Source organism: Corylus avellana, chromosome 6 (assembly GCF_965113065.1).
Source record: "Corylus avellana chromosome 6, dhCorAvel1.hap1.2, whole genome shotgun sequence".
NCBI classification, from domain to species: domain Eukaryota; kingdom Viridiplantae; phylum Streptophyta; class Magnoliopsida; order Fagales; family Betulaceae; genus Corylus; species Corylus avellana.
Window position 1 is genome coordinate 15534793 of NC_142495.1, and position 16705 is coordinate 15551497.

The 16705-nt window shown below is 36.6% G+C and overlaps 1 protein-coding gene and 1 pseudogene across 1 annotated transcript; one reads left to right on the forward strand and one right to left on the reverse strand.

Annotated features, from left to right (window-relative positions):
• Positions 1-1615: 1615 nt before the first annotated feature.
• LOC148584931 (putative LRR receptor-like serine/threonine-protein kinase At3g47570) lies at positions 1616-3129 on the reverse strand (annotated as a pseudogene).
• A 5098-nt stretch (positions 3130-8227) lies between these two features.
• LOC148584932 (uncharacterized) lies at positions 8228-14942 on the forward strand. The gene is made up of 12 exons (XM_088517592.1): positions 8228-8534; positions 8583-10557; positions 10652-10902; positions 10989-11098; positions 11203-11846; positions 11947-12497; positions 12622-12860; positions 12983-13213; positions 13315-13407; positions 13505-13606; positions 13712-14198; positions 14875-14942. Exons 1-12 carry the CDS (start codon positions 8228-8230, stop codon positions 14940-14942), a joined length of 5058 nt encoding a protein of 1685 aa, XP_088373718.1.
• The last annotated feature ends 1763 nt before the right edge of the window (positions 14943-16705 follow it).

The window sequence follows — 16705 nt, forward strand, 5'->3', positions numbered from 1 at the left end:
CCCAGTTTTATTTTATTTTTTCCAAATAAAAATAGAAATTGAAAATTTGAAAGTATTCTGGTATTTTTTATAGCTTTCATTAGGGTTAAGGTTAAAAATTGATAGTTAAATTGTATCAAATTAAAAGTTTAAAGGGTAAAATTTTAAGATTTTAAAACGCTTAAAATTTCAGATAATTTTGTTTTGCGAAAAAAAAAGAATGAGAGCATGATGTCGGAAAAGAGAGCCCAATATATATATATATATATATATATATATATATATATATATATATATATTGCCATTGTTTACTTTACTGCAGGAGACAATGAAGAAAAATAGATGCAAAGCAAGAAAGTGGAACAATGATAAGGGAAGAAAGTGGGAGCGTGGAAAAAACGACCAAGAAAGGGCAAATTTTTCAAAACATATCCATATAACATTATAATGCCATTGTTTACTTTACTGCAGGAGACAATGAAGAAAAATGGGTGCAAAGCACAAAAGTGGAACAATGATAAGGGAAGAAAGTGGGAGCATGGAAAAAACGACCAAGAAAGGGCAAATTTTTCAAAACATATCCACATAACATCAAACTAATCAAAATATTTCAGAAACAATACACATAAACTCCATAATAACATAAAGGGAAATCATAGGTGCTCTTCTAGTGTTCTTCTGGTATCCTCTCAACTGTGATGTGGCTTTTAAAATCACTATTGAATTTGAGATTACTTTTAATCTATTGTGATTTTAAAAGCCACATCACAGTTGGAAGGACACCAGGAGAACACTAAAAGAGCACCTAACATTTCCCTAACATAAATAACAATCCAACTCCAAATGTCAATCTATATATAGGTGAATAAAAAGTCTCCTATAAATAGTAACGAGTAAATAGAAAAAAGTATAAACAAAACAAATTTCTAAATCATCAAACATAAATAAGGCGTCTCACCAAAGTCCTTGTGGGGTTGAACCAAATCCATATGATTCTCAAACTAGCTATATATAGAAGGGCCATGAACCATTAATGTCATCTGGAAAAGATTAATAATTAAACATTTATGCAAGTAATTTGATCGTTTAGATACACAAGAAACCCTCAATTTGAGACAATTAAAGCCAATAATTGCAAAATCCTCAATTTAATTTCATGCATAAATGACCTTCAATCTTAAATTTTCTCAAATTCATCATAAACCACTAACTATAAAAGAATGGTCCAACGTGTGATTCTAACATTTATTTACATAACCCAACCATCAATTTTGGTAAATTAAAGCAGAAATGTAAAAATCCCTAAAATTTCTTTAATTTATCTAAAGTTGGATAGATTGTGTCAACAAACATATTTCTTCTATGCAATCAAATGAAGAAAAACACAAAATTTCAATGGTGGATTAGAGTCTCGGTCTTTATCTAAATTAGCCGATTAATTTTTAGTGTTTCAACCTAAGGAGAGCCGAATGCTCTCATTCCTTGGAGTCAAAAGTGAAATAAAGAACATGAATAGTCTCATCTTAAAATTGAAATAAGCAATTGAAATAGTCTCATCTTAAAAATGCAATGAGCTTATAATCTTCATCAAATCTACTTAACCAAGCTAGTAAACTACCAGTAGTACCTATTGATATTATGGTCTACTTCTAGTTTTAAGTAGCCTTTTCTTGACCAAATGAAGCTCAGTTACAACATCTTTCATGTTCATCCATTCTCCTGGCTGTTCAACAGAACAAGCAACTCCAATTCCAAACATCAAAATCAAGCACTCTTGAATTTTGCTTCTTCTAGTCCTACTATTATTATGAGAATCATTCATCGCTATCTCTTCTTCTCTTTCCTGAAAAAGAATTGGATCGGCAATCTTGACCACTCGGTTAGGCAAAGCATCTTGGACAAAATAATGTAAATTTAGAGTGCCTTGGAACATGTCATATGTGGGTTTTTTTCCAATAAACATTTCTAATAGTAGGATCCTATAGCTATATACATCGTCATAAGAGGAGGCCTCATTTCCCATACCATACTCTGCAATATTTGAACATATTGTAACATGACTATATAATTAACACGTATATGCTATTATACTCCCTATGTGATAAAACTAAAAATAAAATTGTAAAAATACGAAATTTTTATGAATAAAATGAATAATTGACCTTTCTTATCCTCTTCAAAGTTAGAAATGTCATTAAAAGAAGGGGAAAATACACTTTACCCCCCTAAACTATCCACCAATTTACACTTTTAACCACAATGTTTAAAAAGTGACAATTTATCCCCTTCCCTCCCCCCCCCCCCCCCCCCCCCCGCCCGCCGCGCAAAGTATCTAACTCTGACACTTGACCAGTTGACCCCATGAAGTACACTTTACCCCTCTGAAGTATTTTGAGTTAACATTTTACTTCTGAAGTAACAAAGTTTTGGGCGGGTAAAGTGTCAACTCAGGGGCGTGAAGTGTCAATTCGAAATACTTCAAGGGGTAAAATGTACTTCATGGGAGTCAAGTGTCAATGTCATTTTTTTTTGGGGGGGGGGGGGGGGGGGGGGAGGGGTAAAGTGCCACTTTTTAAACATTGGGTTAAAAGTGCAAATATGTGAATAGTTCAGGGGGGTAAAGTGATAAAGAGTGTCTTCACTTGGAGGAGTATAACCAATTGTTCCTCTAACGCTAATAGAGCTTGACTGGCTAGTTGAAGAGTTATGGTTATCTCCGAGAGAAAATCATGCTAACCCAAACTCTCCAACATGTCCAATCATTTCATCGTCAAGATGGACATTGCTCGGCTTGAGGTCACAGTGGAGGATTGGTGTTCGAAAATGATAATGTAGATATTCCAATGCACTCGCAACATCAATGTGATATTCCATCTCTAATTAAGATTAAGATTCCTTTGCTCCTGGTGCGCCTGATCTTCTATAGTACTCGGATGCAACAAATCCTCAAGGCTTCCATTGACCATGAATTCGTAAACTAAAGCCTTGAAATCATTACCTTTATAATCAACACCTGAACAAACTGTAAGTATCTTTACAAGATTCTAGTGCCTGATGTTTCTCAAGGCCTCACACTCAGCAAGAAAGCTCTTGGAAGCTCCACGGTGCAAAAGGTTGAGCACCTTGACATCAATTGTCGTTCTACCCTCATCGATGATTACTTTATATACGGATCCAAAACTACCCACACCAAGCAAATTAGCGGAGGAGAACTCATCAATGGCTTTTAGGAGACTTTGGTAGGACAAATTCAAAAGTAAATTTCCTGATGAACTTGGAGTAGTTTCTTTTCTTTTATTTCTTAACCAACATACATACAAAAAAGAAAGCATAGAAATTACTCCTAGAAGCCCGCAAACTATGGAGATAATTAATTTCATGGATAAGGTCAATTTCGTCTTCTTGGACTCTTTGAAGTTACATTTCGACAACTACATCTCAGGTATTCCTCCGCACACACTACAAAAATTATGTTGATTAGTAACGTGTTAACTATTCATTACTTTTTAGCACGTTACAAATTAGTAACGTGTCAAAGAGTGACACGTTACTAATTATTTTAGTAACGTGTGAAATTCCACACGTTACAAATTTGTAACGTGTTAGTTTGACACGTTACAAATTAGTAACGTGCCAAAATGACACGTTACAAATTTGTAACGTGTTAGTTTGACACGTTACAAATTAGTAACGTGCCAAAATGACACGTTACTAATTTGTAACGTGTGAAATTCCACACGTTACAAATTTGTAACGTGTCATTTTGGCACGTTACTAAATTCCACACGTTACAAATTTGTAACGTGTCATTTTGGCACGTTACTAATTTGTAACGTGTCAAACTGACACGTTATTAATTTTTTGTCAAATTAATTAATACCATTAATATTATTTGGTTACATATTTGTTATTTTAAAAATATATATATGTATTTAAAAAAATACTAGCAACTCTGTATATAGTCTAGAATATTATTTCTAAAAATCACAATTAAATAGTTTAATTATCATTACAATATGATAAATATATCAAATGGAAAGCTTTATCTATATACTAGTGCAGTAATATGAATAATTTAATTTGTACTTGAGCAACAATTGGATCTCTTCGTAGCTACTTTAGTATATGTTATTATAAAATGTAACAAAATTATTATGAAAACTAAATAAATCATTTTAGTATATGCATGTTGTCAATTTATTTAAAAATTTGAAAGAAAAAAAACAAATCTTGAAACTAGCTAACACTCACTTTTTAATATCTCTCAAATTAAATATTGCATTAATATCTACTCAAACTACAAAAAAAGTTTGTAAGGTAACCCTTTTTGAACTAAAATGATAAAAATACCCCTATAAAAAATGTAGGGAAAAATACATAAAATCAAGAAAGACATTATTAAAAAATTGGTAACCCATTTCAGCGAGTAATGGGTTAGCATAATTATATGACCATGGGCGGACTCACATATACCATTGGGGGGCCCCAAAAGTTTTAAAATTCTTCTTATAATATGTAAAAGACAAATTATATATTTCTATGTAATTATGTATTTATTTAAGTTCGTTTCCTCAAGTCGAAACAATATAGTTTTAGTCTCTGTATATGACAATTTTATATATCCATATGGAAGAAGTTTTTCCGACACAATTTTTTACAGAATAAAATTGTTTTTCCGGCACTATATATATATATATATTTTTTGACACAATATACATTTTTTTGACACTATATATATATTTTTTTTAAAAAAAAAAAGATTCAAAAAATTATTTTTAGCAACTTAGTAACGTGCCACGTGTGGCACATTACTAAGTTGCCAAAAATTATTTTTTTTGAATCTTTTTTCCCCTGCACGAGTACTTCTCCTCCAAAGTTCTCCTCTTTTTTCCCTCTTCTTTTTCTTCTTCCTTTTCTTTCCCTCCAGTCCAGCGCGCCAGCACCGTGTATCCCCTCCCAAACAGTTTTTTTTTTTCTCTCTTCCTCCTCCGGCCGTTTGGTTCTCCTCCGGCGTTGCTGCATTTCTGCTTCTAGCTCCTCCCACGTGTGCGCCCTGCCTCCTCTCTCCCCCGCTCGTTTCCTCTCTTCTACGTTGGCCGGCGTTGTCTCCCTCCCGGCGGCCTCTGTCACTCCGGCGGGCGTCGAACCCAGGTGACTCTCCGACACTCTCCCCCTCTCCAATACTATACTGCAGCTATATACTCAAATTTCTCAAATTTGATGTTTGAGAAATTTGATATAGGAGTGAGAAGAAACCCATTTTAATTTCTCAAATTTGTTTAGCTTTTGTTTGATTTCCTGCAACCATTATTGTTTGAATGGCATATTATTTGTTAATTTTTAGGCTTTTGTTTGATTTCTTGATATTATTGTTTGAATGACATATTAGGAGTTTTGGGGGTTTTGGTTGATTTCTTGATATTATTGTTTGAATGGCATATTATTTGTTAATTTTTAGGCCTTTGTTTGATTTCTTAATATTATTGTTTGAATGGCATATTAGGAGTCTTGGAGGTTTTGGTTGATTTCCTAATATTATTGTTTGAATGGCATATTAGGAGTTTTGGGGGTTTTGGTTGATTTCTTGATATTATTGTTTGAATGGCATATTAGGAGTCTTGGGGGTTTTGCTTGATTTCCTAATATTATTGTTTGAATGGCATATTAGGAGTTAATTTTTAGGCTTTTGTTTGATTTCTTGATATTATTGTTTGAATGACATATTAGGAGTCATGGAGGTTTTGGTTGATTTCCTAATATTATTGTTTGAATGGCATATTAGGAGTCTTGGGGGTTTTGTTTGATTTCTTGATATTATTGTTTGAATGGCATATTAGGAGTCTTGGGGGTTTTGGTTGATTTCTTGATATTATTGTTTGAATGGCATATTAGGAGTTTTGGAGGTTTTGGTTGATTTCCTAATATTATTGCTTGAATGGCATATTAGGAGTCTTGGGGGTTTTGGTTGATCTCTTGATATTATTGTTTGAATGGCATATTAGGAGTTAATTTTTAGGCTTTTGTTTGATCTCTTGATATTATTGTTTGAATGACATATTAGGAGTCATGGAGGTTTTGGTTGATTTCCTAATATTATTGTTTGAATGGCATATTAGGAGTTTTGGAGGTTTTGTTTGATTTCTTGATATTATTGTTTGAATGGCATATTAGGAGTCTTGGGGGTTTTTCTTGATTTCCTAATATTATTGTTTGAATGGCATATTAGGAGTCTTGGGGGTTTTGGTTGATTTCCTAATATTATTGTTTGAATGGCATATTAGGAGTCTTGGGGGTTTTGGTTGATCTCTAGATATTATTGTTTGAATGGCATATTAGGAGTCTTGGGGGTTTTGGTTGATTTCCTAATATTATTGTTTGAAGGGCATATTAGGAGTCTTGGGGGTTTTGGTTGATCTCTTGATATTATTGTTTGAATGGCATATTAGGAGTCTTGGGGGTTTTGGTTGATTTCCTAATATTATTGCTTGAATGGCATATTAGGAGTCTTGGGGGTTTTGGTTGATCTCTTGATATTATTGTTTGAATGACATATTAGGAGTCTTGGGGGTTTTGCTTGATTTCCTAATATTATTGTTTGAATGGCATATTAGGAGTTAATTTTTAGGCTTTTGTTTGATTTCTTGATATTATTGTTTGAATGACATATTAGGAGTCATGGAGGTTTTGGTTGATTTCCTAATATTATTGTTTGAATGGCATATTAGGAGCCTTGGGGGTTTTGTTTGATTTCTTGATATTATTGTTTGAATGGCATATTAGGAGTCTTGGGGGTTTTGGTTGATTTCTTGATATTATTGTTTGAATGGCATATTAGGAGTCTTGGAGGTTTTGGTTGATTTCCTAATATTATTGCTTGAATGGCATACTAGGAGTCTTGGGGGTTTTGGTTGATCTCTTGAAATTATTGTTTGAATGGCATATTAGGAGTCTTGGGGGTTTTGGTTGATTTATGATATTATTGTTTGAATGGCATATTAGGAGTCTTGGGGGTTTTGCTTGATTTCCTAATATTATTGTTTGAATGGCATATTAGGAGTCTTGGGGGTTTTGGTTGATCTTTTGATATTATTGTTTGAATGGCATATTAGGAGTCTTGGGGTTTTGGTTGATTTCCTAATATTATTGTTTGAATGGCATATTAGGAGTCTTGGGGGTTTTGGTTGATCTCTTGATATTATTGCTTGAATGGCATATTAGGAGTCTTGGGGGTTTTGGTTGATTTCCTAATATTATTGCTTGAATGACATATTAGGAGTCTTGGGGGTTTTGGTTGATTTCCTAATATTATTGCTTGAATGGCATATTAGGAGTCTTGGGGGTTTTGGTTGATCTCTTGATATTATTGTTTGAATGGCATATTAGGAGTCTTGGGGGTTTTGGTTGATTTCCTAATATTATTGCTTGAATGGCATATTAGGAGTCTTGGGGGTTTTGGTTGATCTCTTGATATTATTGTTTGAATGGCATATTAGGAGTCTTGGGGGTTTTGGTTGATTTCCTAATATTATTGCTTGAATGGCATATTAGGAGTCTTGGGGGTTTTGGTTGATTTCTTGATATTATTGTTTGAATGGCATATTATTTGTTAATTGTTAGGCTTTTGAATGGTATATATATATATATATATTTTGTTTGATTTCCTGATATTCGTATTTAATAGTGTATATATTGTATGTCATTTAAACATATATACCATTAAATATAATAAAATTTGATGCGAATCATAAATAGATCCTCTCTCCTCTTAACTAGATTTCATAAATTGGCATGCATATTTCGAGGTTTACTTCTGTTTGTCGCCATATATATATATATATATATATATATATATATATATATATTAGAATGACCAAATCCGGTTTGTTGAAAACATATTATAGAAAATGCAGTTAAATGCCAATACAACCTCTATTTTTTCTAATATTTAAAGTTAAGACAAATATTATTAAATGGGAATCCTAGCATGTGATCCATTAAATTTTTTTATTCTCTTCCACCGATCGATGTTGGAAGAGAGTAGTGTATTTTCCTTGAATACTGTAAAAGTTACTTGAATGGTTGAGGCTAGTGTATCTTCATTCCACATTCATTCATTTTTTATATTTTCAATTTAGTGCTTTTGTTTAGGGTCCTCATAACAAATGCAGTTAAATTAATTAGTGGGCAATATTTTCGATATGGTTATTACAAAACTAACTTCGACTTACTTAATGTACGTAGTAACGCTATGGACAAGAGTTGGATGACGAAGTCTAGGGGTACGAAGGAATACAGAGACGGGTGTAAATCATTTGTAAACTTTGCAGTTAGGAATTGTAGAACTCCAGATGGACTTATTGCGTGCCCTTGTAAGATGTGTCGAAACAACAGGAAACACCCGCCAGGGTTGGTTTACGAGCACTTGACAGCGGGGAAAGGAATGTGGCCACAATACCAACAATGGATTTTTCACGGCGAGAGGCCTGTAAGAGCTCCAGTTGAAGACGCTCATTTGAACCGTCTGACCATACATGCGGGTGAAAGCGGAGAACAAGGTGGAAATATGCACAGCCTGTTGCGTGATTTATTTGGCATGCACGAAGTCAGGGAAGACAATTGTGAGCATCAGGTCGAGGTGGAAGGTGAGGAAGAACACATTGTGCATGATGAAGCCGATGAATGTGACGTACGAAAGTACGAGTACTTACTTAAAAACGCGAACCAGCCACTTCATGAGAAGACCAAACACAGTAAACTAAGTGCTACTGTACATTTGTATAACTTGAAGTGTGTGGGTGGAGTTAGTAATACGATATTCTCAGCTTTCCTAGATTTCATCAATCAGTTGCTTCCTGTAGATGATGGGGGTTTGCCCGGTAATACATATGAGGCGAAAAGGTTTCTAAGGGATATGGGACTCGGGTATGAGAAGATACCGACTTGTCGTAATAACTGTATGTTGTTCTGGAAGGGCAATAAGGATTTAGAATTATGTGTTAAATGTGGAGAATCTAAATGGAAGGATGAAATCTATTTAGACGAGGATGGGCAGCCCATAACGTCGAGTAAGCGACGTCCAATGAAAGTGTTGCGGTGGTTTCCAATCATACCACAGCTACAAAGGTTGTTTATGTCGCAGCATACTGCCCTCCATATGAGATGGCATGCAGACGGCCGCACAAAAGATGGTGTGTTGAGACATCCGGCCGACGGTGAAGCGTGGAAGTCATTTGATAATTTATATCCGGATTTTTCAGCGGACAGCAGGAATGTAAGGCTTGGCCTCACCTCAGATGGGTTTAATCATTTTGGAAACTTGAGCACATCCCACAGTATTTGGCCTGTAATGCTAGTACCATACAACTTGCCTCCTTGGATGTGTATGAAACAAACTTCTTTTATATTATCTTTGATTATTCCAGGTCCAAGTTCACCTGGAATGGATATAGATGTTTACCTGCAACCTTTAATTGAAGAATTACATGAACTATGGAATGTAGGGGTACAAACATTTGATGTCTCCCTGAAAAAGAATTTTATGCTCAGAGCACAGTTGATGTGGACAATTAATGACTTTCCCGCATACGGAAGCTTGTCCGGGTGGCCCACCGGGGGTGGAAAGGCATGCCCTTGCTGTATGCATGCAACAAAGTCTAGACGATTAAAATACGGGAAAAAATTTTGCTTTATGGGGCATAGGCGATACTTGCCCATAGATCATCCATGGAGACAGAACAAAAGAACTTTTGACGGTAGCCAAGAACTAGAATGTGCCCCCAATGTGCCAAGTGGAGATGAAATTCTAAAACAGTTAGAAGGGATGATATTTGGGGATGAGAGCGCTGGTAAGTCAAAGCCCATTGATAAATCAAATAGGAAGAGGACTCATAATGATAATGTTGTGTGGAAGAAGAAAAGTATTTTTTTTAGGTTGCCGTACTGGAAAGATAATTTATTACGGCACAATCTTGATGTTATGCACATAGAAAAAAATGTGATGGACAACATAATAGGCACATTATTGGGTATCGAAGGGAAAACAAAGGACAACCTTGAAGCACGTAAAGACTTGCAAGAATTGGGTTTGAGACCTACACTTCATCCGTTCACGGCAGATGGGATAATCTATATGCCTCCAGCTTGTCACACGATGTCCAATGAAGATAAAACTAGTTTCTTGAAAGTTCTTCGAAATGTTAGGGTGCCCGACGGATATGCCTCGAACATTTCCAGGTGTGTACATCTTAAAGACCGATCGATTTCAGGCTTGAAGAGCCATGACAATCACGTACTGATGCAACAACTTCTTCCTATTGCATTGCGTGCTACGTCACTGCCAGATAAAGTGGTTAGACCCCTTGTTGAAATGTCTGCAATCTTCAGAGGCATTTGTTCGACGGCATTGACTGCAGAGGATATGAATCGTATTGAGAGTGATGTCTATATCACTTTATGCAAGATGGAGCAGGTATTTCCACCTGGGTTTTTCACGAGCATGGTTCATCTTGTCGTGCATCTTGTCCGTGAATGCCGCCTCGGTGGACCTGTACAATATAGGTGGATGTATCCGGGAGAGAGGTGAAGTTAATTCGACGCAAGACTTACATTTTTTCTCTCTTCATTTATTTAAAAACAATTAAATCCAATGATTGACTGCTTTGATATGTTGGAGCCTTGGGGGTTTTAAATCTAATGTGCGAAATAAAGCGGCTCCTGAGGGCTGCATTGCGGAAGGGTATATTGCAACTGAGTTGGTGACGTTTTGCTCTCATTATTTAGATAACGTACCGACATTTCACAATAGGCCGCAAAGAAACCCGGATGGGTCTAAAGGGGCTGGGACACGAGTCGACCTCGACAAACGCACATTGACTCAAATCCACCGTTATATTATGTTTAACTCGGACGAGTTTCTCCAATTACGGATGTGAGTCGGTTTATAGCATAGAATGTTCATTTATCTTACACCTTTAGTTGTATCTTATGGTTTTCATATTTAATTTGAAATTGTATGATGCACATGGATACACTTAGGGAACCGAGAATTAGGGGGCGACTCACGGATGATCAGTTGGAAACCCAACATGTTGAGCAATTTTGCCATTGGTACCGTGACTACGTAAGACTAATGTCATGTGTGCCTATTAAATTTCTTGTATTTGATTCTTATTTCTATTCCCTCAACACACTAACTATGCGACTTTCATTATATTATACTTGCAGGTCGATCGTTTGGACTATCGACGTAGGAATGAAATGGGTCAGAAACTAGTAATACATTGTAGAGGGCCGATGATCTCAGCAGTCCAGTATAATAGATATGTTGTGAACGGCAAGTTGTTTCGTACGGTTGCACATGATGTGGGAAAGAGGTCGCAGAACAGTGGGGTGTGCGTGCCAACTGTTGATGGCCAAATATACTTCGGGAAGCTAACCCAAATACTTGAGGTGGAGTATTACGATAGAACGAAGTATGTTATGTTTAAGTGTGATTGGGCGGACAACACATTGGACAGGGGATATAAGGTGGACAAGTATGGCTTAACGTTTGTGAACTTTAAAAACGTTGTCCATACGGGAGAGTTGATTACTGATGAACCGTATGTGCTGACATCTCAAGTGGAACAAGTTTTTTACGTCGAAGATGAAAGGAACCCAGATTGGGCTTGTGCTGTAAGGACAAAACCTAAAAACGTATACGACGTTGGTCAGGGCCAAGGGCCTCATGATGATCATGTCAACTACCACGAGAGTGAGCCACTAGTATTGAACAGAAATCCTGATGATCCGCATGATGACGTCGAATACGTTCGACAAGATTTAGCACCGATCGAAGCGTATGTTATCACATTATATTTCAATATTGTGTACATGTTTGGCTTTGTTATATATTTATACATTGATTGTCATTCATTGGTTTGTTGGTGTATATTTAAACATTTATTGTATATCTAATACATTGTATAGATTACTAATCCCGCGCTCGTTTATTTCGCAGGGTAGTATGAGTAATCGAGGGAGGACAAAAAGAGGACGAGGGACACCGTCTTCTATGCGACAGACTACGGGTGGACGTGGGTCGAGACTGTTCGACCCTAATGACAGTGAGGCGCAGGACATTACTATGCTACTGCGTCAGCAGCCAGGGTATCGACCGATACTTCCAGAGCATGTAGACGAGCCACCCCCTGCGACACATAATTATATCTTCAACAATAATGAAGATATTCCAGGCTCCTCGAGTCAAGTAGACCCAGATTTGCTTGACCCATCCCGTCGGACAGGCCTTACCCAGTTCGGGCAATCTCCGGATTTGCAATCCCCGCCAGCAAATTTGACCCAACTGGGTCGGTTGCTGCACGACTTTTTTGATCGCCCGCCACACAGCATAGCACGCGTGGATGATAGTGATATGCAGGCCGATAAGGACATTGAGGTGGAGACAGCTGACTTATTGGACAGCCAGCCTGCTGGACTTGCTGGGCAAGTGTTGGGTATCAGCGAGGTTCGGACGATAGGTATGTATAGTAGTCAATGTTGAAATAAGTATGTATTTGTTTATATATTTTATTCTATTTATAAGCATTCACTTCCGATTAATATCGGTATTTTTTAATTTTTGTGTGTTAAACATCAATGCAGATTCACAGAATAATATTGAAGTGTTGCATATAAATACGTCGCGCAAGGTATGGGACATCCCCCTTGGGAAAAGGATTGTGATGGAGTATAATGGATCGTGGCAGCCAGTAGGACTAAGCGGGTCAAAATTTAGACGGGTGACGGGCAAGGTTGTTAGGGGCGGGGCTTTCCTTAGGATATCTGACGACTGGTTGAAGGTACCCGACAACACGAAGGAGGACTTGTGGAGCTCATTGATGGTATGTGAAACGTTACGAAATTCTCAATTTACAGTCAACTGTACATAGCAGTTATTTGACTCACTGGTACTAACGATTAATTGATGTACATGTCATAATTTCTCAATTTGAAACTTATGCAGACACAGTTTTATATCCCGCCTGGCTTTGACATTGTGGCGATCAAGAAGGACGCATTCCGTGACATGGGCAACAAGTTGAGGCGTTGGAGACATGACTTTAGAGCGACACTCCATATTCAACGAGGTGAGACGCCTGCGATAGTGAAGCAAAGGATGTCCCAGCTCCTTAAAGAGTACAATACGACAGACGTGGATATATTGTTGGAGCAATGGTACGATCCCGTGTATCAAGTAGGTTACTAAGTTAATTTCAATTGTGTAGTTTCAGTAACAGTTTAATATTATAAAGATGTGTCACAAATTAATAATGTATATGTGTTGTGTACGTGTAGGACTTTGCTCAGCATATGAGAGAGATACGAGCCAAGAATAACACACCACACTGCACTGGCTCGAAGAGCTTGGCAAGGTTATGCAATGAGGAGGTATGTCTGTCATTTACCATTTATATACATATATATGTCATCATTAATTTAACATACATACTAACATATGGATTGTGTTGTGGGTTTTTAATTGCAGCTAATTAATACGGGCATAACTCTTACTCGAGCGAAGGCTTACATCAAGACTCACCGAAAGACAGACGGTAGCTTCCCAAATCGGGTGGTCGAGGAGAGAGTTGTATGTTGTTTACACCCTTCATCTTTTTATTTGTATTTGTGTATAGAAAATTTATTTGTGATGGACAACATAAATAACAATGATTTGATGTAATGTAACTTACAGTTGTTGATGGAGGAGCTAGTGGAAAACGATCCTGCAGAATTGGCAGACGCTCCTCATGGGACCATTCGGTGGGCACCAAACGACGTATACGCCCAAGTGCACAACTCTAAGCCAGAATATGCGGGTCGTGTTCGGGGGGTTAGTAAGAATATTCTTCCTACGCACGGCAACATCTACTCTTACTATAAACCATCCTCACAGAACCCAAGAAGCTCAAATGTCCCGAAAATGATTGAAAGAGCACTCGGAGCTGAAAGGGAGCAGCACAAGATAGATATGGCTGCACAGTTGGCACAGCAGAGGTCTGAGATTACTGCGGAGTTTAACGCACTTATGGCTGCACAGATGACGGCGTATGAGGCCCGACTTCGTGTGCTTGAGAGCTCGAGACATGTCTCCGAGCCAGAGGTGACCAATGTTAGAGCTCCGCCAGACTTAGAATCCCCAGTCCGTGCGATTGTGAGGTCCTCAGTAGCTAGTGGACCAGGTAAAACTATATTAGTTTTTGTTTCTCTTAAAGTAATACGAGTAACTTCTGAAATGGCTATCAATTTAATAGTTAATAAATTTGTTTGGTAATCACACTTTGTTCATATGTTTTTGGAATACATGCATGTGTATAACACATTTATACCGTAATATGTGTAGATGACGTAAGGCTAGAAGCTAAGGATGACAATCAAAACGAACACCCACAACGGACCCCGAGTGGACAAAAGTTTCGCTTATCAAGACATTGTACCACTGGTTCAGCAAGCCCGTATGTATACATATGACTTATTTCGCGCCAGTTATTATCGAATATTTATAAATAGCGTATATACTTAACTCAAAATACTTGGAATTAGGAATATAAATTAATATGTGTTGTGGTTGTGGAAATGCTGGATACGCGTAGATCATATATATGCTTTGTAATTTTAGATCATTTTCACAGTTTGGATTATCATTGAAACTATAGCGTTGTACTCTAAGGTGTGTGTTGGCAGTGTAGCTATAGCGTTGAAGTTATTTATCGTCTGTTTATTCACTTCACTACTGTTAAATATTGTTGAGTATGACATTTGTATAGTTTGACGAAGTTAGTCGCTTAGGACTTGATGATTCCTGATTGATTGTTCGAGTGTTTGTTTGCTGACTAATTGTTGTGTAATCATTTGCAGTGAGTGCGGAGAAGTCAACCCGTTATGATGGTGTTCACCAGATTTTTTGTTGGGGTATTTATACGTAATGTACTCGAGAATCACTTAACTTGTATGTTTAAGGTTTTGTTAATGTATATGTATATAGTTATAATTTATTTGTGGACAATGACGTAATATACAACAATGTTATTGTATATATATATCAATTTTTGTGGACATGAAATGGATATATGTTGTGGGGAATGTTGGGATAGGACTTGAGAAATGGATGTATGTTGATAGCAATTGATGATGTATGGTGAGAGCAATTTATGATGTATGATCAGGTGTGTACAAATAAACAAAATTTGGAGAAATTAATTTAAATTTTTTTTTTTTTTTTATGCACAAAATCGTAACGTGTCAAAAACTGACACGTTACTACTTAGTAACGTGTCAGTTTTTGACACGTTACTAAGTAGTAACGTGTCAGTCTTAACACGTTACTAAACGGGATTTAGCAACAATCAAATTCCTAACACGCCAGACACGTTACTATATACATGTTACTAAAATTTAGTAACGTGTTAACCCTAGTGACACGTTACTAAACCACTGTTACTAACCCACATAATTTTTGTAGTGACAGTTGACTATTCCCACAACTAAAGTTGCACTTGAGTTCTTGAAAATGCTGTTTGTTGGCACTAGTCCCTCAAAATTTTGTAAGATAAATTCAAAAAATCCAATGAGTTGAAACCCAGGAAAAAAAAAAAAAAAAAATCTGGAATTTTTCCTGACAAGTTCTTTCGAGAAAGGTCTAATTTTCGTAGTCCTCTCAAAGAACCAAAACTTGATGGAATGGTCGCTTGGAAAAAGTTTCCTCGCATACCCAGAGTCTCTAACATAATACAACTGCCAAGACTCTCTGGAATTTCACCGGATAACATGTTTTCTGAAATATGAAATTCACCTAGATTTTTCAGGTTTCCAACTTCCATGGGAAGGGGACTCGTGAAATGGTTTCTAGATAAATATAGACCGGTTGACAATGATGAGAGACCAAAGACCTGTGGAGGCATGGTGCCATTGAGATTGTTATTAGAAAGATATAATACATTCAAAGATTGACAGTTTCCAAAACCTGAAGGTATGCTTCCGTGAAGATCATTATCACTTAAAGATGATTTGAGTAACATATTCAAATTTCCAAGAGAATGCAGGATGTTTCCTGAGAGATTGTTTATGTCAAGAGACATCACCTATAGTCTCTTAATCTTTCCAATATTCGGGGAGAATGTTACCTGACAATTTGTTATTCCACATTTTGAAATCCTCTAAGTTGATGAGATTCACGATCCCGCTTGGAATTGTTCCAACTATATGGTTGTTATTTAGTAACAACAATCTAAGAGTAGATGAGAAGTTACTAATGCATTCAGGTAAGACTCCACCGAAATTGTTGGTGTTTAGAGCCAACATCTCTAAGGGCATGTTTGGTTTGCAGAATAGACTCCTGGAATGAAATAACTAATCCCAGACACACAGGAATAGCTATTCCACTAAAAAGTGAGTGGAATAGCTATTTCTTATGGAATGAAATAGATTTTCCAAAAAACCCCTTATTATTTTTTATTTTATTTTAACTCTAAAATTTGTTTTTTATTTTTATTTAAAAAAAATTAAAAAACCTAAAAATTTATTCGTCATCTTTCATCACCCACGACGTTTAGGGGTTTACGAAAGATGTCGAATTCTCCATTTTGTTTTCCCGTATTTTCTCACCCTTCAAACAATGCCAATCTTCCCGGATCTCCAAAACCCTAACCCTGTTTTTGTTCTCTCTCTCTCTCTCTCTCTCTCTCTCTCT